The sequence below is a fragment of the Giraffa tippelskirchi genome, chromosome 13, assembly GCF_054371585.1.
Source record: "Giraffa tippelskirchi isolate mGirTip1 chromosome 13, T2T-mGirTip1v1.2.pri, whole genome shotgun sequence".
Taxonomy (NCBI): domain Eukaryota; kingdom Metazoa; phylum Chordata; class Mammalia; order Artiodactyla; family Giraffidae; genus Giraffa; species Giraffa tippelskirchi.
The window spans coordinates 23021834-23044946 of record NC_137287.1 but is presented as its reverse complement, the minus strand read 5'-3'; the positions used below and the strand labels follow the sequence as shown (position 1 = coordinate 23044946).

Here is a 23113-nt window from a genome sequence, read left to right as displayed (position 1 = left end):
GGGAAAAAAATGACAACAGTGGCAGATTTTATTTTCTTAGGATCTAAAATCACTATGGACAGTGACTGCAGCCATGAAATTAAAAGATGCTTGCTCCTTGGGAAGAAAAACTATGACAAACCTAGATAGCGTATTAAAAAGCAGAGACATCACTTTACCAACAAAGGTCCGTATAGTCAAAGCTATGTTTTTTCCAGTAGTCATGTATGGATGTGTGAGTTGGACCATAAATAAGGCTGAGCACCGAAGAATTGTTGCTTTTGAGCTGTGGTGCTGGAGAAGACTCTTGAGAGTCCCTTGTACTGAAGGAGATCCAACCAATCAATCCTAAAGGAAATCAACGCTGAATATTCATTGGAAGGACTGATGCTGAAGCTGAAGCTCCAATACTTTGACTCTGATGCAAAGAGCTGACTCATTGGAAAAGACTCTGATGCTGGGAAGGATTGAGGGCAGGAGGAGAAGTGGGTGACAGAGGATGAGGTGGTTGGATGGATCATGAGTCAATGAACATGAGTTTGAGCAAACTCTGGGAGATGGTGAAGGACAGGGAAGCCTGATATGCTGCAGTTCATGGGGTTGCAAAGAGTTGGAGATGACTTAGCAACTGAATAACAACAACATAGAGTTAACACTCAGCAGAGAGCACAGGACCTAGTAAATCTTTGGTGAATATAAGCTGCTGCAATGATTGTAATTCTTTTATTATCTTTATTTATTTTTGGTTGTGCTGGGTCTTCATTGCTTTTGTGTGGGCTTTCTCTAGTTGCAGCAAGCGGTGGCTCCTCTTTGTTGCAGTGCATCAGCTTCTCATTGCAGTGACTTCTCTTGTTGTGAAACACAGACTATAGGGAGCTCGGGCTACAGTAGTTGCAGCATACAGGCTCAGTATTTGTGGTGTGCGGGCTCTAGGGCACACAGCTTCAGTTGTTGTGGCACACAGGCTTACTTGCTCCCGGACCAGGGATCAAACCCATGTCCCTCACATTGGCAGGCAGATTCTTATCCACTGTGCCACCAGGGAAGTCCTATAATTTTTAATTCTTTAAAATTATTATTTAATGATAATAATTATCATTATTCTTATTATTCAGATTCATCTGCCTCCCATGGGCCTTACCCCACTACGAGGCCGGGGACTTCGAAGACAGGAGAAACTGAGGAAATTTTCCAAACCAATATATCTCAAATCTCACGATGAAGTTTCCTAACTCAGAATAAAGTTTTTTTTTTTCTGAGAATGATGAGCCAACTAGGCTTTGAATATAAACCAGTTAACAAAGTTCGTGATTAGAACGAAAAATCCAATTATCTTCTTAAAGCCTCTGAAATATTGGTACTGTCCGAATGATGTGTGCTCACACATCAGTACAGTTTTTCAGGTTCTTGCTGCCTGTTGAGACAAACACTAACCTTAGAGGTCATGGACCTTATATCCTCACTGAAGCACCACTTGGAAACAAAACTAAGGCCTGTGGGCAGAAGACTGAAGGGTGACAAAAGCTTTCAAGGAAATGCCAATCTCCAGACATGCCAGCTGACATGAAGAAATTAGCCAGTTGATGGAAGTTTTCATGGCTACTTTAGAATTATACACTACCCCTCAGAATATTTCTAGGCCTTTTTTTTTTTTTCCAAGTTATAGATTTACTAAAAGTGGACTTATTGTGTGTGCTTTGTTGTCTTTTGGAACTTCCCATTTCCAAATAACTTCCCTTTAAAAGTGCATCTTTGGAAAATCATGGTTTTTCATTGAAATTTTATATGAGACGCATCTCTGCCCTAGATGTACACATACACAAAAGTGCATATCTTAGGTAAATGCATATATTTAGTTTATTTTAAAGCCTGTGATTACTTTGGATACACCTAAGACCTGAAAGGCTCATGAGAAACTCATACTGCATTCATTATGAGAATTTTATCTTAACATAATTAGGAAGTACAAAAGCTAAGCTGGCTTTCAAATTATGTCCAAACAGAAATGGAACAAATACAGATCAAAACACAAAGTACTTACACCCTTGCATGTGTGGATACAGGTGAGATTCCCATTTCAGGTCGTTTGTATATCAGTGTCATTCCCTCTTACCTCCAGAGGGGATGAGTAATCACCAATAAAGAAAAATCTCTATTTATTTTGGTCTCTCTGTACCATTTACCAAGATGGCCTTGTGACCCTCAGAAGCAGTAGTTGATAACTTCCTGCCCATACCTAGTTTAGGATTCCCTTGTCATACAGATTCTCTAACTTAAAGTATATATATTTCAGTTTCAAAAATGTTCCTGTGAGCAGGAGCATGCTTTTTCATGCTCAGGTTAAGTAAATATTGCAGGGTTTGTCAGTAACATTGAGAGCAAATATAATACTGTGTCAATAGAGATAGAGCATGTACATATTTAATACAAATAGAGCTATAGGCCTTTGATGAAGAGAGGGAAATTTTAATGTGCTGGTTGGCATGTTGGCCACTCCACAGCCATTCATTGAGCACATACCCCAGCCTAACTTGAATTCGGAGACATCAATATGCTGTTCCATCAGTCAGTCTCTTTCTGTCTGATCTCATTGTGAGTAGTTCCCTACCAAGAGGTGGTTCTAATGTTTAAAGTTAAGTGTTTCTAAAACAATATAAGGCCTGTGAAATCAAGCCAGCTACTTTATCTGGTGGTCAGTCAATGAAACAATGACCTGTTCTTGCAATGGAGGAAAAACTAGCTGTGCTGAACTGAGTGAAACATGACTTGCTGTCCCATCATGATCCCTTTCTAAGTAATTCAAGGTGATTTTGAATATGCAATTTTTATTTTACTCTATGAGAAGTAGAAATCATCCGTCCTCCAAAATGGAAGGACTCCTCCAAAATGAAAGTCCATCTAATTGCTAGTTAACTTCTAAGTACTTTCTGTGTGCCAGGAATCTTAAGCTAAATGTGCATTATATATGCCTAGCTGCCTTTGCAAAGATGCATATTCTATTACACAAAATCATAATTTCCTCCCAAACTTTCCATGAAACCTACTTGTTTATAATAACTTTTTCACTATCTCTTCAGCCCCCTATTAAATCTCCTTCTTTGGTCTTTTGGAAGCAACCCCTACACCCCCTCTTTTAATGACATTTTCTTCCAATGCTGACAAGGACTGAAAACTATTTACTCAAGAGCCAGATTTTTAGAGAGAAAGAACTAGCTTGGTGACAAGGTTTGTCTGATGTCATCTGCTGAGCTATTTATAGATAGGGCCTACAGCTTCTCATGGAGCTGATCTCTGGCCGTTTCTGCTCCAGAGTTCCAGCCTCTAATTCACCAGGACTTCTGAAGAACCTACTGCACTTTCCCAGAGGGAAATTTTTTTAAATTACAAAAATTTAATCCATCATATACAAACATTCTGTCCCTTGACCTCTGAGGAATGAAACAGTCCCTGCCTCTATCAGCTTTTTGCTGCTGAAGCTGGAGTTAGGTAACTGTAATTGAATTTCAGTTGTCCTTTTAGCAACCTCTTTACTGCCTTATAGTTTGCAGTCTGACTTACCTCAACCCATCCAAGATTTCAGGGATTTGGTTTCCTGACCACCTTTCCATCTCATATGACTTAACAATCTATTTGGAATAATAGACAATATGGCAGTTCTAGCTATCTGTTAATTCTGATTTTTTTCAAAAAGTTATGTTTCTTAAAAAAAAATAGTTTTTGAGCCACATACTTAGAGCTGAGAAAAAGTGCCTCCTCATTCTTTATTGCCCACTGGCAAGATTTGGAAAACCACCCTTCCCCCCGCCCTGCTTTTGCACTTAGGATCAATTAGATGATTTGCTGACCTCAGAATTCACAATCCTCAAACAGAATTTGATTGACTCCATGTTCCCATGAACAAACAAGTTTTCTGAAATGTTTATGTGGTTCTCAGAAGCTTCGTTCAAGAAAAACAGTCTAAGTCAGAACGTTTCTTCTAGTGAAGAAGCTGGTAAGCCAGGCCAGACACAGTAAGACTCAAGAAGTCTTATGTCTTTGCTCGTCTATGAACTGACCAATGGAATGCTTTGGAAGTAGCCATTTAGAGCCAAAGAGCTACATGAGAGTTAGTTGAGAATACATCAAGAATTTTGTTTTTATCTCCTTCAGGATTCTCTTCCAGCTGGCCCTGGGGAGAAACAGTGATAAACTAGAAATTTCTTGGACATGGTTGTTGGAACTACACCTCTCCTCTAAAATTCCACATCACAGTATACCCAAGTCCTCAATAAGGAGGCAGCATGAAGCAGTGAAAAATGAATGGGTTCTAGAGCCAGACAGACCTTGGCTCAAAACCTGGTTTCTCAATGTGAAAGAACTGGGTGATCACAGGCAAGATACTTAGTCCTCCTGAGCCTCTACAGGGGAAGACAATCATGTCCATCATAGGAACAGGCAAGATATCTAAAAGCCCAAGGATAAACCATGGCAAGCAACAAATAACGGTTCTCCCATGTCTCCTTTCTTCCTGAAGTTTCTGCCCATCTGTGTAAGCTAGTGAAGAAGAATTGGGGACCCAGTTCTACCACTGGCTAGCTGTAAAACTGAACTAGTTACTTTTCTAAGCCTCCATTTTTGCACCACTGAAATGGAGACAACAGTGATTATAATTCAGTCACTAAGTCATGTCTGACTCTTTGCAACACCATGGACTGCAGCACACCAGGCTTCCCTGTCCTTCACTATCTCCAGAGTTTGATCAGATTCATGTCCATTGAGTTGGTGATGCTATCTAACAGATTAGGAGAGAAGCAATTAAAATTCAGTGACAGTTATGGCAAAATAATAGGGAAAAAAAATCAGGGAGCTTAGCCATGTGACTCAAGGTCTAGACTGAAGAATCCTATTGCCTATATTCAAAACTAGGCTCCACTATTTTACTAACTACCTGACTTGGAGAATATTACTTTCTCTATATCTTGGTTTCTGAACCCATAAAGTAAGGATAATAACCTACTTTATATAGGACTGCTCTAAAATACCTAGATGATAACTAGTGCTCCATTAATATAATTGTCATCTTCACTGGGGCTTCCCTGATGATCATCGTCATACCATGTGACTCTCAAGAAAGGAAAGCTGTATTTCAGTCAAGAATGATACTCTCTTTATTTTCTGTGTTGAGACACATGCCATCAATTATCTAGCTGGCACAGAGAGGCTACTCCTCGGTTTATCCAGTGCTTCTGAGGCCTGTCAGTTGGGAGTTCAATGGATAGGACATAGTTGGTGGAGTGCCCTGTTGTGGAGAGGGTACCTCTCCGGGCACTTGTTTTGTAGACTGGACACACATAAATGTTCTGATGCCGAAACATTGCACTTTCCCCAGGTTTCAGCCAAATGATGGGCAATGGATCATAGAGGATTTTGGGGAAAGACTCCCCGATCTGCATCTCTTTCCTGTCCCAACGGGCACCTTCTAAGAAGAGTCCTTTTATGTAGGCCCCATCTTCTGGGTTACTCTCCATGACTGTTTCTCGTGTGGTTACCTGAAAGACAGGAAGCTGTGAGTTCCATTGTTACCTGCCTTTTTCCTAAATGAGGCAGCATTAAGAGACTGAAAAGGTAAAAACTGGCTTTACTGTCTGTCTCCCAGGACACTGAGACTTCTCTGATAATATTCCTACATGCTACATGGGCCATGTCTGATTTCCAGTCAGCAAGAACCAGGAGGCCACATTAACTATTACCTAGTTTAGTGGCCTTGTATAATCTTTCCCCTTTCTGAATATGGATATGTAAAGTGAGGGGTTAGATTCAGCTGCATGCTGGTAAAATAGTTCTCTAGTAGAAGAAGTAAAACGTTGATTTGTAGTTTCTGTCAATTTCTGTGGTGTAAAGAGCCCCACCATGATCAATTTCAGCGTATACATTATTTAACAACCACCTGTAACTGGCTCTGGTGAGTGAGTAAGAGCCAGCCCCAGCATACCATTGTTTAGATTCAGAGCTGATAAACTTCTTTAAGATTGTGGAGTAGAAGGACGTGTGCTCATCTTCTCTTGAGAGAACACCAAGATCATAACTAGCTGCTGAACAACCATCAACAGGAGAATGTAGTATCCCACCAAAAAAAAAAAAAAACAAACCTGCCACATCCAAGGGCAAAGGAGAAGCCCTGACAAGATGGTAGAAGGGGCAAAATCACATTTAGAATCAAACCTCAGACCTGCCAGAGATGCTTGGAGGGCACAACCAACCTTGTGCGCACCAGAAACAAGGGAACAGAGCAGTGACCCCCACAAGAGACTGAGCCAGACCTGCCTTTGAGTGTTTGAGTGTCTCCTGTGGAGGCACAGGTCAGCAGTGGCCTGCTGCGGGGACAGGGGGTCTGGCAGCAGCAGACCTGGGAGGCATGGTCTGTGGCATAAGTCCTTTTGGCGGAGGTCGCCATTAGCTCCACTATAGAGCCATCGAACAGACAACCCACAAACTGTAGAACAGTTAGACCAAAGAAGTTCCCACACTGTTGTAAAAGTTCTAGGGCCCACAACAGATTTCCCAATCTGGGGATCCAGCAAAAGGACTGAGAACCCCCAGGAATTCGACTTTGAAGGCCAGTGGGATTTGATTACAGAACTTCCCCAGGACTGGGGAAGCACCAGGACCCAGGAGAAAGGAGCAGTTACCTCATGAGAGACTGAGCCAACCATGCCTGTGAGTGTCCAGGAGTCTCTGGCGGAGGCATGGGTTGACAGTGGCCTGCCATGAGGTCAGGGGTACTGACGACAACAGTCCCGGGAGATGTGGTGTGCTGGCAATAAGTCCTTTTGAAAGAGGTCACCATTACTGCCACTACCCCTACCATAGTGTGGCCTCAGGCCAAACCACAGGGAGGGAACACAGTGTGTCATCTCCACCCCACCCCCCATCAGCAGAAAATTGGATTAAAGATTTACTGAGCATGGCTCCACCTACCAAAGAAAGACCCAGTTTTCCCCACAGCCAGCCCCTCCCATTAGGAAGCTTCTATAAGCACCATGCCAGTGTAGGGCCACCCAAGACGGATGGGTCATGGTGGAGAGTTCTGACAAAACATGGTCCACTGGAGAAGGGAATGGTAAACCACTTCAGTATTCTTGCCTTGAGAACCTGAGGGTTAACAGCCTCGGTAAGAGGTCTCCAAGCTATTGTCACCCTGCTTATTTAACTTATATGCAGAGTACATCATGAGAAATGCTGGGCTGGAAGAAACACAAGCTGGAATCAAGACTGCCAGGAGAAATATCAATAACCTCAGATATGCGGATGACACCACCCTTATGGCAGAAAGTGAAGAATTAAAGAGCCTCTTGATGAAAGTGAAAGAGGAGAGTGAAAAAGTTGGCTTAAAGCTCAACGTTCAGAAAACTAAGATCATGGCATCTGGCCCCATCACTTCACGGGAAACAGATGGGGAAACAGTGGAAACAGTGTCAGACTTTATTTTTTTGGGCTCCAGAATCACTGCTGATGGTGATTGCAGCCATGAAATTAAAAGATGCTTACTCCTTGGAAGGAAGGTTATGACCAACCTAGATAGCATATTTTAAAAGCAGAGACATTACTTTGCCAACAAAGGTTTTGGTTTTTCCAGTGGTCATGTATGGATGTGAGAGTTGGACTGTGAAGAAAGCTGAGCGCTGAAGAATTGAAGCTTTTGAACTGTGGTGTTGGAGAAGACTCTTGAGAGTCCCTTGGACTGCAAGGAGATCCAACCAGTCCATCCTAAAGGAGATCAGTCCTGGGTGTTCATTGGAAGGACTGATGTTGAAGCTGAAACTCCAATACTTTGGCCACCTCATGCGAAGAGTTAACTCATTGGAAAAGACCCTGATGCTGGGAAAGATTGAGGGCAGGAGGAGAAGGGGACGACAGAGGATGAGATGGTTGGATGGCATCACTGACTCGATGGACATGGGTTTGGGTAAACTCCGGGAGTTGATGATGGACAGGGAGGCCTGGCATGCTGCGATTCGTGGGGTCGCAAAGAGTCGGACATGACTGAGCGACTGAACTGAACTGAACTGAAGCTGTAGGAGAAAATAAACTGCAAGTGGCAGACTTTTTTCCCTTCTCTGTTGACAACACCTGGTTCTGCCTGAACTTAACTTTTCTCAGACCTTGAGCTAACCAGAGCTTCATTATGAAAATGTTTTTCTTAAGCTATGTTAATGAAACTATGTATTGGCTTTGGAATTTGCCTTTCTTCAAATTGGTTCCACCTAAGTCTAACCTTTTTTTTTTTCCAAGCTTGGGCTGATAATGACTCAACAAACCAGTATTCATGTCAATTACTTTATGGCTGGGGGATGACACACCTTGTGCCATTCTATCTCAAGATGCATATTGTGGGAGAGGGGCCTGGTGAAACTCGCTCAGACTTGAAGTGTCTCTCTTCTGATTAGAAACTTGCTAATAGACATAAAATGCCTTGCTAAAAACTAGCAAGCAGGCACTCTTTCTGTCCCCTTCTGATCTCTATGTCAGAAGCTTTCCCTATCTCCCTATTACGCTTTAATAAAACTTTGCTACACAAAAAGCTCCAAGTAGTCAGCGTGCTGCGATTCATGGGGTCACAAAGAGTTGGACACGACTGAGCGACTGAACTGAACTGAACTGAGTCAAGACTTGTCTCTGGCCCCGGATTGACATCTTCTCCGGATGTCATGAATCCCAGAGTAACACATAGCTCGCAGCCACAACCTTTCAAACACCATGAGTGTATGAAACGACATGACACTGAAAGATGAGATCCCCAGGTCGGTAGGTGCCCAGTATGCTACTGAAGAAGCTCAGAGAAATAGCTTCATAAGGAGTGAAGAGACTGAGCCAAAGTGGAAAAAATGCCCAGTTGTGCATGTCTCTGGTGTTCAAAGTAAAGTCTGATGCTGTAAGAACAGTGTTGCATAGGAACCTGGAATGTTAGGTCCATGAATCAAAGTAAATTGGACGTGGTCAAACAGGAGATGCCAAGAGTGAACACTGACATTTTAGGAATCAGTGAACTAAAATGGACCGGAATGGGCAAATTTAATTCAGATGACCATTATATCTACTACTGTGGGCAAGAATTCCTTAGAAGAAATAGAATAGCCCTCATAGTCAACGAAAGAGTCCAAAATGCAGTACTTGGGTACAGTCTCAAGAATGAAAGAATGATTTCTGTTCATTTCCAAGGCACACCATTCAGTATCACAGTAATGCAATATATATATGCAGGATATATTCAGTATCACCACCAATGCCAAAGAAGCTGAAGTTGAATGATTCTATCAAGGCCTACAAGACCTTCTAGAACTATCACCAAAAAAAGATGTCCTTTTCATCAAACAGGACTGGAAAGCAAAAGTAGGAAGTCAAGAGATAACCTGGAGGAACAGGCAAGTTTGGCCTTGGAGTACAAAATAAAACAGGGAAAGGCTAACAGTTTTGCCAAGAGAATTCACTGGTCATAGGAAACACTCTCTTTCAACAACACAAGAGAAGACTCTACATATGGACATCACCAGATGGTCAATACTTAAATCAGATTGGTTGTATTCTTTGCAGCCAAAGATGGAGAGGCTCTATATAGTCAGCAAAAACAGGACCAGGAGCTGACTGTGGCTCAGATCATGAACTTATTGCAAAATTCAGGCTTAAATTGAAGAGAGTAGGGAAAACCACAAGGCCATTCAGGTATGACCTAAATCAAATCCCTTACAATTATACAGTGGAAATGACAAATAAATTTAAGGGATTAGATCTGATAGACAGAGTGCCTGAAGAACTATGGACAGAGGTTTGTAACATTGTACAGGAGGTGGTGATCAAAGCCATCCCCAAGAAGAAGAAATGCAAAAAGGCAAAATGGTTGTCTGAGGAGGCCTTATGGATAGCTGAGAAAAGAAGAGAAGCAAAACACAAAGGAGAAAAGGAAAGATATACCCATCTGAATGAAGAGTTCCAAAGAATATCAAGGAGAGATAAAAAAAACCTTCCTCAGTGATCAATGCAAAGAAATAGAGGAAAACAATAGACTGAGAAAGACTAGAGATCTCCTCAAGAAAATTAGAGATACCAAGGGAATAGTTCATGCAAAGATGGGCACAATAAGGGACAGAAACGGTATGGACCTAACTCAAGAAGAAGATATTAAGAAGTGGTGGCAAGAAGACACAAAAGAACTGTACAAAAAGATCTTTAGGACCCAGATAGCCACGATGGTGTGTGATCACTCACCTAGAACCAGACATCCTGGAGTGTGAAGTCAAGTGGACCTTAGGAAGCATCACTATGAACCAAGCTAGAGGAGGTGATGGAATTCCAGATGAGTTGTTTCAAATCCTAAAAGATGATGCTGTTACAGTGCTGCATTCAATATGCCAGCAAATTTGGATAACTCAGCAGTGGCTACAGGATTGGAAAAGGTCAAATTTCATTCCAATCCCAAAGAAGTGCAATGCAAAATAATGTTCAAACTACTGCACAATTTCACTCTTTTCACATGCTAGCAAAGTAATGCTCAAAATTCTCCAGGGTAGGCTTCAACAGTATGTGAACCAAGAACTTACAGATCTTCAAGCTGGGTTTAGAAATGGCAGAGGAACCAGCGATCAAATAGCCAGCATCTACTGGATCATCAAAAAAGCAAGAGAGTTTCAGAAAAACATCTGCTTCATTGACTATGCTAAAGCCTTTGTGTGGATCACCACAAACTGTGGGAAATTCATAAAGAGATGATAATGCCAGACCCCCTTACCTGCCTCCTGAGGAACCTATGCAGGTCAAGAAGGAACGGTTAGAACCGGACATGGAATAACGGACTGGTTCAAAATTGGGAAAGAGTATGTCAAGACTGTATTTTGTCACCATGCTTATTTAATGCATATGCAGAGTAAATCATGGAAAATGCCGGGGTGGATGAAGCACAAGCTGGAATCAAGATTGCCAGGAGAAATATCAATAACCTCAGATAAGCAGATAAGACACCACCCTTATGGCAGAAAGCAAAGAGGAACTGAAGAGCCTCTTGATGAAGGTGAAAAAGGACAGTGAAAAAGCTGGCTTAAAATACAGTATTCAAAAAAATAAGATCATAGCATTCAGTCCTATCACTTCATGGCAAATAGTTGGGGAAACAATGGAAACTGACAGACTTTATTTTCTTGGGCTCCAAAATCACTGCAGATGGTGACTGCAGCCATGAAATTAAAAGACGCTTGCTCCTGCTCCTTGGAAGAAAGCTTTGACAAACCTAAACAGCATATTAAAAAGCAGAGACATTACCTTTCCAACAAAGGTCCACATAGTCAAGGCTATGGTTTTTCCAGTAGTCATGTATGGATGTGAGAGTTGGGCCATAAAGAAGGCTGAGCACCAAAGAATTGATGCTTTTGAACTGTGGTGTTGGAGAAGACTGTTGAGAGTCCCTTGGACTGCAAGGAAATCAAAAGGAAATTAACCCTGAATATTCACTGGAAGGACTGATGCTGAACCTGAAGCTCCAGTACTTTGGCTACCTGACACAAAGAGTGGACTCATTAGAAAAGACCCTGATGCTGGGAAAGATTGAAGATGGCAGGAGAAGGGGACGACAGAGGATGAGACGGTTGGATGGCATCACCGACTTAATGGACATGAGTTTGAGCCAGCTCTGGGAGGTGGTGAAGGACAGGGAAGCATGGTGTGCATCCATGGGGTCCCTAAGAGTCAGACACAACTGAGTGACTGAACAACAACAACAAAGGCCAATCAAGTTCATTTACAAACTAAATTAATATCTAAGGCAGTTAGTTTGTGACATCTGGATGAGATGATCTCATAGGATCTTTCCATAAAATTTAAAATTCTACAATGCTCTATTAAAGTCTGTCTTACTCCTTTCTCTCCAAATATGGATCGGGTGATACTTGACTATTGGCATCCTCTGACCTTACGTAAAGCCCTACACAAGACCTTTAACATCCTTCCAAATGAAAAGTCCACCATGTTGAATAGACAGTATGGAATGTGCTTTCATTGTTCTTGGTACAACTGTGGCAGAGTTTTCCTCTGGAAAAATTCCTTTTTTATATAAACGAGACAAAGCATTGGGAATCCTCTGATTCTGTTGGGGATAATTTTGAAGCTACTTTAAGTCATGCTAAATACTTCATTTGTATCATCTCAGAAGTATTTGAACCTTAACACATCTAAATGTTTGGACTCAAGGAAATGGACAACACTGCTTTCTCTGATTGTCCCTTTGAGCTGTTGTACCCTAAAATGCCCCTACCTCAAACTCAAATCCAATGTAGTCAATGGGGATGGTGTATTTCCGAGCATAATTTTGAGAGACACCTGTCAAAAAAGACTGTGTAAAGTAGAATCCAGAGATCCAAAAGACCACGGGAGGTCCATTGTCAATCCATTCCTGGAGAACCACAGAAATAAAAATGCAAAATCAATAATACGTCAAAGATACTTCAAAAGCAATAATAAAAACGAGTCCCATAAAGAAATAGGCTTTTTCTCATATTTCTGGAAACTGGCAGACTTCGTAGTTTATCTTATATTTTCCCACTTTGAAGTAAAAAGCACTGGTGCAAGCTGGAGTCAGGGATACAGCAGAGAGTGGTAGGGACTATAGCAATAGAGAATATATGTCTTGTCTAAACTAAGCAACAGCTACTCAACTCCAGCAGTAGTTGCCATGCAGGTATGCATGTCCATTGATTCAGGTCTTCCTTTTTTTTGCAGGACAAACATCTGTATTTTGATATGTAATAATCCAGTATTTATATGCTAGCTCAGAATTTTATTTTTTTTAAATATTTTAAAAATTGTATTTATTTTCATTGCTGCACAAACTTTCCTCTAGTTGCAGCAAGCAGGTTCTACTCTCTAGTTGTGGAGCACAGGCTCTAGGGTGCTCGGGCTTCAGTAGTTGTTTAAATTACCAGGTAGCCAAACCAAGTCTATCTATTAGCCCATGAGCTGTATGTTGCCCATGAAACACTGGTTTGTGGCATTTATTCTCGTTCCTACTCCTGCCTTTATAGGCTATAATCTTTCAAAGGACTTTGAAAGTCTCCCTCCTGTCCTCAACCCAAGTAAGAGTTTCCAGTAGATGCTAAATCCAGGATGCTCTGTGGCTACCCTATCGCTTTCCACCTCTAACCTGTCATTTCAGAATGTCCTCTCCACCTGAATGAGAATCCGAGGTGCCCAGTTACCCTGACTCCGAGGTACCTGGAAGAAGGCCAGGCGGGCTAGTAGGTCAACCACATAGCCTCCCAGGGGCTTCAGTGATGGGTAGGACTTTGCCATCCACATGGCTGGCACTTTACCCACAAGCATGCTACTGAAGACATCCTCCAGCTCTGAAGACATCAGAACCTGCCCTTTAATTGCTCGGCCAAGATCGATGAGGCTTCTGCGAACCACTTCCGTTAATCTGCAAGAACAAAGGAGAAGACTCAGCCTGGCTCTCCATTGACCTCATTCTACCCCAAGTGCACTGACTCCAAGTCTCCTTTTACTTTTCTTCCTTTAAGAAGTCAGATAATATACATTCATGAGAGTAGAATTGTAAAGATGAGAAAAAATTAAATCACTCATTATCTCACCACCTAAAGATAATGCTGATGTGTATCTCTCTAGATTTTTCTATATGTAAACACAAATTATTTTTAATGGGATCATACTATATATATATATATGTGTGTGTGTGTGTGTGTGTGTGTGTGTAATTTGCTTTTCTCTCTTACCATAAAGGGAACATCTTTCCTATTCAATAGAGACCTACCTAAAATCATCCTTTTTAATGACTGCAAGGTGTTCTATTTTATCTAAATATTCCTCTTGCTGAAACATATTATTTCTAGATTGTTGTTACTATAAATAACATTAATAGGGACATCCATCTATATCAAACTTTGCAGAGACTTATAATGATATTCCTAGTAAAAGTAGAATTTCTGGGTCAAAGGGTAATGCAGTTTTAAGGTTTCTTCTATGTTTTAAAAACAAAATTCAATTTATAGACTATGAGGTTCATGCCTACCTGAGAAAAGGCAGCTGAAGGGCAGCCTAAAAGTTTCTAAGATCACCTGTCTTTGTCTCTGGTCTCTGAGGACTCACCAAGTCCAGAGGGACCTGAGAGTGCCAAAGAATCTGCTACCAGAGCGAGCTTGTCATGTCCAAAGATTTATGGAATCCTAGCCAAGTGGACATGAGAATGCTTAAACCCAAGATACAGATTCCTGAATGTGTAACCACTAAACATTAAGAGGAATTTAAGGTTCAAACACGTTATAGATGTATACACTTGGCTGAGGAGTTAAGAGCAAAACTACCACAGACCGCTATTACACCCAAAGACCTATTTGCAAAAGTTCTATTTCTATTCTTGCAACTATGAGCTCTGCTAGTTTCAACATATTTAGTACTCAAGGAGGAAAATTTGCCCTAGAAGACACAATAATGGGTCCCCTGAACTGGAAGCTGAACTGTCATTCTGGGCTTCTCATACCACTAGGTGAATAGGCAAAAAAAAACCCAAAAAGGGTAATGGGAAGGTATGTTACAGTATTGCCCAATGTAATTAATCCTGAGCATCACTAAACTATAAGTGCTGTTACCCTCTTCTATTATAATGGCCAGTGGTAAAGGCTAGTGAAAGTCACTGTTGTGTCTGAGTCTTTGCGACCCCATGGACAATACAGTCCATGGAATTCTCCAGGCCAGAATACTGGAGTGGGTAGCCTATCCCTTCTCCAGGGGATCTTACTGACCCAGGACTCAAACCGAGGTCTTCTGCATTACAGGCAGATTCTTTACCGACTCAGCTACTAGGAAAGCCCAAAGGCTAATGAAGGTGACTGTAATCACCAAGAGCTCCAACGACGTTAAGGGCAAATGAGTGGCAGATGAGGATAGTCATTGGCCTGGTATCTGGATGAATGAGGACTGCATCCTATCATACCAAGGTATTGACTCAAGTAGTCATCATCCTTGACTCAAACTGTATTTTACTTGGACACCCATATGGCCAACTGACTATTGGCTCTAGAGAGTAACACTAAAACTAAGGGGGTCAATTAATTCTTAGATGAAATTCTTCAAGTTCCCTTGTCTTTCAGAGTCAGGGTTGTCCCTATAACTAAGCAATGACCATTGAGCAAAAAATGGAGACAGCAGCATTTAGAGTCTGTGATCGCAGGTTCAGACATCTGGTGTATGTGCTTGGTTGAGGAGTCAATGGGGCGAAGTTACCATCTGTCTGATTATGACTGAATGCTTCTAAGTCAGAATCTCGCTCAGGCGGAAGGATACGGCAGCGCCATGGTAGCATCAACAGTCCTTGGAGAGCAGGTCCCCCACCGTCCCTGCCAGCGGGCTGCCACCAGCATCCTGGGGGCTTGGTGTGATGCGCCCCGCTGTGCATCAGGACTGGGGTCCAGTGCAGACAGCCCTTCGTCCTGGGACACGGGGCATGGCCCGAAAGGCGGCCGCCCCCTCGCCCCGCCACACATTCTTGGGGAACCTGGTGCTAGACCATTCCCTGGATGACCTGCTTCTGGTTCGGGGTTTATTAGGTAGCAGAGCAGCTCCCTCACTGCAGTCTATTGAAAATCAGCCCTCGACACAAGGGTTTGTAATAAATGAATAAAATGAGAGGAAAACAATGAGAATACAATATTTATTAATTAAAAAATAAAAGAAAAAACAAAAATAGAGTATGTGGAGCAGCTTGAAGGTGGAAGAGATGAGTTCTCATCTCTCCTAGATGGTGTTTTGGAATGCTTTCAGTTTTGACTATCGAGAAATCAAATCAAGGTTATCCCACTGCGCTCTGTGCTCTGGAGGAGAAGTGAAAGGGGACTAGTATAGAAGGCCAGAAACCCTTAGCCCCATGCCATCTTATAACAGCCACTCCTTGCACCTGGAGTAGAGGCAGTGGGTTGAACTTCTCCCCACCCCTTTATAAGTTTACCCTGATTTCACATACTGGCTAAATGCAGGGGCTTTGGAATCAGTCTGAGTTCAAACTCAGTTCAGTCATTGAATGACTATGTGACTTGAGCAAATTACTTAGCTCTTCTGGGTCTCAGTGTTCTCATCTGTAAAACAATGGTAGAGGGATTACTAATTGTGCATATTTTAAAAGACTGTTGTGTGGTTTGAATGCAAAGGCTTGAGTGGTACTTGGAGCCATATCTGGTAATAAAGGCTCAATAAAAGTGGCTTTCATGATTACTTTCACTATTAGTCTATTGGTTTTAACCCCACTTTACAGATGTCACCATGAATGAATAAGAGCAAATGAACAGAAGGAATGATTTAACCCTGGACCAACACATGCTGGGATGCCCCTATTTATAGGCCTTCCTGCAGGTAGGGCAAACCAACTCTACACAGCAACCTTTATCAAGTGTCCTTTCTAGTTACTGCCTATTAGATCCTTCCCCTCACACTCTAACTCCCAGGATCCAAGTAAGACCATACAGCCCACCTGTTGAATCTGATGAGCTCTTGCCTTAGGACGGTGTTCATGGATTCTTCATAGACCACAGGGTACAACTTCATGACCAACTCCAAGTCAAAGTCATTGGGAAGCTTGGAGAGTATGTCCTGGGCCAGCTCCTCAACCACTTCCTTAAAGTGTAAGCATTAGAGAGGTGAATGAGAAATAAGGCCGCTGGGCTGTGACTTTGTCCAGGTAAATCTGAGGCAGTGAGCATTTGTCTTTTTAAACTTAAACTATAGGAGCTTCTTGGGAACTCTCCTACAGAAGCCAATTCTGCCTTGAAGGTAAGGAGGCTACCCATGCTGGCCGCAGACTTTGGGAGGAGATTGCCTCTAAGCCAAACAATGAGAGTCCTGTTCTCATAGCCAGAGCAAAGGCCTGAGGGTTGGGTGGGGGATTCCTGCTCAGCCAGCCAGGTAGCCTCAGGGAAGTGCTGAACCCTGCAGAACTCCTCCCATCTTCAAGGTCATTCCTGGGAGACAATCTCCCAAGGCTCTCATAGCCAGCCTCTTAGGACCAGCTCCTGGTACAGATGGGACTTTGCTCAGAGCCAGTGAATGACATGGGCATCTGGGAAGGCAGTAAACCATTCCTCAGCATTGAGCAAGAGTAGCCCAGTGAATTTAGCCAAGTAAGGAATGGACAAGGCCTAGAGGAAGAGTAGGAAGAGGAGGAGTAGGATCCGGATGAGGGAGAGACACACAGCTCTGCCATGCTGTGACTCTGGCAGGCTGGAATATATACTTCTTTCCCCCTTCCACTGTGAGAGGTATTTTCTTTCCTAAGTTGAGACACACAAACCAGGCTGCTTTATCTTCGCATGTATTACCATTTATGGTACTATGAACCAAATTAAGAAACCAAATTCAATCATCCCTTGGAATCCACTAGGAATTGGTTGTAGAACCAAAATCCGCAGATGCTCAAAGTCCCTTATGTGTAGGATGTAGTATTTGTATATAAAATGGTGTAGTATTTGCAAATAACCTACACACATCTCTCCCTCCCTTCATACTTTAAATCATTTCTAGATTTATAATCTAAATCATTCTAGATTATATTATCTAAAACAATGTACATGGTATGTAAATAGTGGTAAATACAATGTAAACGTCATGTAATAGCTGCTAAAGTGAGGCAAATGCAACTTTTGCTTTTGGGAACTTTCTGGAAATTTTTTTCTGAATATTTTCAATCTTGGTCAAACTCAAGGAAGCAGAACCTGCAGATATGCAAAGCCCACTGTATGCAAAATCCACAGCTGAGAAAAGTTAAACATGGGATGGCTTAGAAGTTGCAGAAGGGAAGAGAAGGAAAAGAGAGAACAGGACAGAATCAGGAGATGTGGTTTTGGGTCTGGCACTGCCTCTGGGTTTATGAGTGCCTTGAAGTGGGTCACTTCTTGTATGGCTCATTTTGCCCTCATCTGTAGACCAAGTGAAAAGATCATAGGAGGCACCCAAAATGACTCCAGGTGTCTCCAGGACTTGGAGAAATAATATTGAATCACATGGTGAGAAAGTCACTCTCTTGTCAAGTTTTGGCCACCTTTTTCTTTTCATTCCCTTCAAGGAAAAAGTCTCAGGTCAGGTCAGGACTAATTAAATGCTCTGTAACACTTGCTGATCCTCCTCTTTTCCCAAGGAGCCAGCAAGACCTCAGCAGCAGCAGCCGGAAGAACTTAATAATGTTTAGCCTTCATTTTCTTTTTGTGGCTGTCATGACTTTATCGAAATGGTACTGGATTTGTTTTTCACTTACAGTTCTGATGTGCAGTTTTTTAAATGTTTTTAAGCAAAAGAGATTGGGTTTAAAATATTGTGTAAATGGAGTATAGCTGATAAGTGGATGTAACAATGAATCATGAAGGTTATATAGGAATGACTGACATTTTAAGAAACCAGCTCAGTATTTAAGGGCTCTCAGCAGTAAGACCAGAGCATCCATGCCCTCCCTCAGGGATCTGCCATGCCTCCACTTTTCTGCTTTCTTGGTCATCACCCATAATCCTGCATGCCCACTAGAGGGAAAATTGCCCAGGAAATTGAATTCAAGCCTGGTTACCTGAGGGGACTTGCCACTCCCTCCTGACTGCCTAGGGAGGGTCAGGAGCACCCCTTGAAATAGCTGGTTGGTTTCCTGGTTGTCTTTGGTGATGTCAGCATTCTCATGGAGGCCAAACACTTCTGGGTGGGCTGTGATAGGGAGGTTCCTGATATAGTCTATATACGACTGAAAAGAAAATCTTCAGTTAATGTAAGTTCAGGTTCTTGGGGTACCACAGATCACCCAGGGTTTGGCCAGACTAGACTCACATAGAAATCACACTGTTTCGGTAGCACAGGCCATACACACACACATGCACACACCACCAGGGCCAAGACATCGCAAGCTTTCCCTCATACAGGTTTCTGAGCAGTGAGTATGAATATGAAGGTAGACGGGCTATCTCCCCTCCCAACTCTGCTGGCTTCCTTCCTGCTCTCCCAGCAGTCTTGGCTTTGGAGACAAAATTTGGTTTGGATTCAGATAGAACTGCATTTGGGTCCTAGCTCCATCTTAAACTAATTGTGTAACCTTGAGCTAGTCACTTTGAGCTAGACACTAATTGTGTCACCTTGAGCTATTTGCCCAGTTTCTGTATCTGCAAATGGGAAGATAAATGAGGTTATGAAGGAATAAGGCCTTGGTATATAACAGGTACTCAATAAAAGCAAGCCCTTTTCATCCTTAGGATCTCTTATTTTCTTCTTCCATTTATCATTCTCCCATCCAGCTTTTCTGTCCCTCCCTGTGCCACCTTCTGAACCTTTGTTTTCAAGTAGCAGTTTCCAACCTGTTCACCAGCAAGGCTTCATCTTAACCATCCCTTCCTTTTCCCCCCAGATGGACCCCATATTTTGAAAGATCTTGTCTACCAAATGCCTAGGATTCACTAAATAGTAATAATGTCTATCTTGTAGGCTTTTTGGACGATTTGAAATAGCTTATGGACACAAGTCAGGAAACCCAAGCTCTCCCTGGGCCCTCCTTGGATACAACTGCAACCCTAACCACATGGAGACTGGCAAGCTCCTCCTGCCCCTTACCTGGTAGGAGCCATGAGGAGGGCTGTAGTAAGTGTCTCCGGGAGCAAGAAAGTAATGGTCCTGCTCGATTTCCTTACAGTAGAACGTGGACAGAAGGGATAGCAGGAGCCTCCTATCTTTGTCATCTGTTACTCTGCCTCCATAATTACATTCCCCTGGGGACAGCCAACAGAAGAAGTTGAATCCATAATGAACTTGGTCATTAATCTAAAACAGAGGATTCTTCCAGCCAACAATGAGTCACAGAGTTGCTAAAAACCATGCTCAGCTTAGTTTAAGACCAGGCCTTTTTGGTATTATGGTTGCTACAAAAATAATACATGTTTCTATATTAGAATTTAGAAAATAGCAATAAACTGAAATAAAAGCAATAATATCTGTCACCAATTATTTCAACTAAGGTAACAGTTAACATTGAGGCATCTTCCAGATATTTGTTTGGACATTTGTGTATATATGTACATATGTGAAAAGCAGTATAGAAATGTGGTTCAGGGTAAGAACTGCGGCATGAGACAGTGCCAAGTTCCAATTTCAGCCAGTATCTAGGCTCCAACTTTTGCTGCTTATTAGCAGTTTCTCATCTGTTAGTAAGTGATAACTGCATACCCATCTTACATGGTTGTGGTTAACAATACTTACAAAACATCTAGCACAATGCTTGGCATATAGAAAACACTGAATTACTGCTTTCACAAATATATATACACATATATGTGTGTGTGTGTGTGTATATATATGTGTGTGTGTGTATAAGAAAATTGAGATTATCCATAGATACTGCTTTGTGATATGACTCTCCTACCCTCATCCCCATCATCAACATCATTCTCTGTAACTCAGGTTTCTACACTCCGATTTTTACAAAAAGAATTAGGTAATTCTTTTGAGGAGACAGCAGCTCAGGATGCATTTTCTAGCTGGATCAGATTCAATAGTATGTATGTTACCTGGTATTTGGAAGTTGGGAACAACACATTAGTCTGCAAGGAAAAGACACATCTGTGTGTGTCTGCATGTATGCGTGTGCACATGCAAAGCCTCTCCAGAAGGGTGGGTTCATTTCCAATTCCAACCATGCTAGGAAAGGGCAGGTCTATGAGCATGAAGCAGGAAGTAGGACAAGTTGAAGAGGCCTCAGCTTTTCTTGACATTGGAGGGGTCTAAATGCCTAAGAGGAACATCTTGGTAGCTCATAACGGGAGAAGTAAGAGACAGGGGACGTTCATATCTACTGAGTAATAATTTGAGCCCTACGGAAGCTGTTTTACCTTAAACCACACCACCTAGATCTCTCTCTGTTGACTTCTCAGGCCTTCAGCAAAATTTAGTTTGAACATTATAGTTTGTCCCAGCAGTAAATAGGTTTATGATGACACTTCGGTTCAGTTCAGTCGCTCAGTCGTGTCCAACTCTTTGCGATCCCATGAGCTGCAGCACGCCAGGCCTCCCTGTCCATCACCAACTCCCGGAGTCCACCCAAACCCACGTCCATCGAGCGGTGATGCCATCCAACCATCTCATTCTCTGTCGTCTCCTTCTCCTCCCACCCTCAATCTTTCCCAGCATCAGGGTCTTTTCAAATGAGTCAGCTCTTCGCATGAGGTGGCCAAAGTATTGGAGTTTCAGCTTCAACATGGGTCCTTCCAATGAATGCCCAGGACTGATCTCTTTTAGGATGGACTGGTTGGATCTCCTTGCAGTCCAAGGGACTCTCGAGAGTCTTCTCCAACACTACAGTTCAAAAGCATCAATTCTTCGGCTCTCAGCTTTGTTTATAGCCCAACTCTCACATCCACACATGACTACTGGAAAAACCATAGCCTTGACTAGGCGGACCTTTGTTGACAAAGTAATGTCTCTGGTTTTTAATATGCTGTCTAGGTTGGTCATAACTTTCCTTCCATGGAGTAAGCGTCTTTTAATTTCATGGCTCCAATCACCATCTGCAGTGATTTTGGAGCCCCCCAAAATAAAGTCAGCCACTGTTTCCCCATCTATTTGCCATGAAGTGATGGGACCGGGTGCCATGATCTTAGTTTTCTGAATGTTGAGCTTTACGCCAAGTTTCTCACTCTCCTCTTTCACTTTCATCAAGAGGCTCTTTAGTTCTTCTTCACTTTCTGCCATAAGGGTGGTGTCATCTACATATCTGAGGTTATTGATATTTCTCCCAGCAATCTTGATTCCAGCTTGTGCTTCTTCCAGCCCAGCGTTTCTCATGATGTACTCTGCATATAAGTTAAATAAGCAGGGTGACAATATACAGCCTTGACGTACTTCTTTTCCTATTTGGAACCAGTCTGTTGTTCCATGTCCAGTTCTAACTGTTGCTTCCTGACCTGCATACAGGTTTCTCAAGAGGCAGGTCAGGTGGTCTGGTATGCCCATCTCTTTCAGAATTTTCCACAGTTCGTTGTGATCCACACAGTCAAAGGCTTTGGCATAGTCAATAAAGCAGAAATAGATGTTTTTCTGGAACTCTCTTGCTTTTTCGATGATCCAGCGGATGTTGGCAATTTGATCTCTGGTTCCTCTGCCTTATCTCCTCTCTTTAGGATTACATGGTATTTTTCTTGAGGGTAGTGAGCAAGTTTTATATATTTACATTCTTCCATATTATGTACTGGTATATATTGAATGGTTAATAAAAGACTGCTGATGAATCGCTTTAATACAAACCAGCAAGTGTCTCTTTCACCTCAGGGTATCTCTGCTGGGAGCGCTCGCCTTCCTTTTTTTCACCACTCACTTCCACTTTCTTCTTTCAGTTGTAAAACTCCTACTTATCCCTCAAAACCATTTTTAATGCCTTCAGGGAGTTATCCCTAATCATCCCCACCCCATATCTGAAATTTAATCATTGTGCTGCCTTTCTACTTTATAAATGTTTCTCTTATTGAACTTACCACTGTATTGTCATTTATTTTGTTATATTTCTCTCCCTTTGTAGACTGTGCACCACTTAAGGGGAGGGATTGATCTTAATTTTTTGGTATGTTGTTTGGTTTGGTTTTTTTTACAATATCCAGCATGGTGACCAGCATCAGTAAGAGCTCAATGTTTGTTGAAAGCATAAGTGAGTAAATGAATGGAGATGGAAGCAGAGGAGCAGGAAGGTGGAGCATAATTGTGGAGGTTTATGGTTGCCAAGGGCTTCCCTTGTGGCTCAGCTGGTAAAGAATCCGCCTGCAATGCGAGAGACCTGGGTTCGATCCCTGGGTTGAGAAGATCCCCTGGAGAAGGGAAAGGCTACCCACTCCAGTATTCTGACCTGGAGAATTCCATGGACTGTATAGTCCATGGGATCGCAAAGAGTCGGACATGACTGAGCGACTTTCAATTCAATTCAATTCAATTCAATGGTTGCCAAAACCTCCTCCCATAAATACCTGTCAGGTAAGTCAGAGCATCAAATGGCACCTCCTTGTAATCATTCAGAAACATCTGGATCTGTCGCATACTTATCCTCAGGTCAGATTCGTTGAATTCATAAGGAATATTCCAACCTGTACGAGGCAAAGATGAATTA

General features: G+C 42.3%; 2 protein-coding genes across 9 annotated transcripts in view; one reads left to right on the top strand and one right to left on the bottom strand.

The window, feature by feature from the left end:
* Positions 1–1669, top strand: part of LYRM1 (LYR motif containing 1) — a 31442-nt gene extending 29773 nt beyond the window's left edge. For all 6 annotated transcript variants that reach the window (XM_081554633.1, XM_081554630.1, XM_081554634.1 and 3 more), the window contains one exon: positions 1095–1669. In XM_081554633.1, coding sequence (XP_081410759.1) covers positions 1095–1211 — 117 coding nt within the window. In that variant the 3' untranslated portion in view covers positions 1212–1669. The remainder of the gene's footprint in view (positions 1–1094) is intronic.
* Positions 1670–5102: 3433 nt separating this feature from the next.
* Positions 5103–23113, bottom strand: part of DNAH3 (dynein axonemal heavy chain 3) — a 221930-nt gene continuing 203919 nt past the window's right edge. For 2 of the 3 annotated variants that reach the window (XR_014072618.1, XM_081554574.1), the window contains exons 55-61: positions 22974–23090; positions 19582–19736; positions 18557–18724; positions 16478–16620; positions 13213–13417; positions 12257–12394; positions 5103–5507 (exon numbers count right to left, since the gene is read on the bottom strand). Coding sequence is in view for 2 of the 3 variants with exons in the window: in XM_081554574.1 (XP_081410700.1) it covers positions 5154–5507; positions 12257–12394; positions 13213–13417; positions 16478–16620; positions 18557–18724; positions 19582–19736; positions 22974–23090 (1280 nt within the window). In the remaining variant the exon portion in view is untranslated. Of the gene's footprint in view, positions 5508–12256; positions 12395–13212; positions 13418–15650; positions 15825–16477; positions 16621–18556; positions 18725–19581; positions 19737–22973; positions 23091–23113 lie in introns of those variants that run through there. The other variant, XM_081554575.1, reaches the window with a different exon arrangement.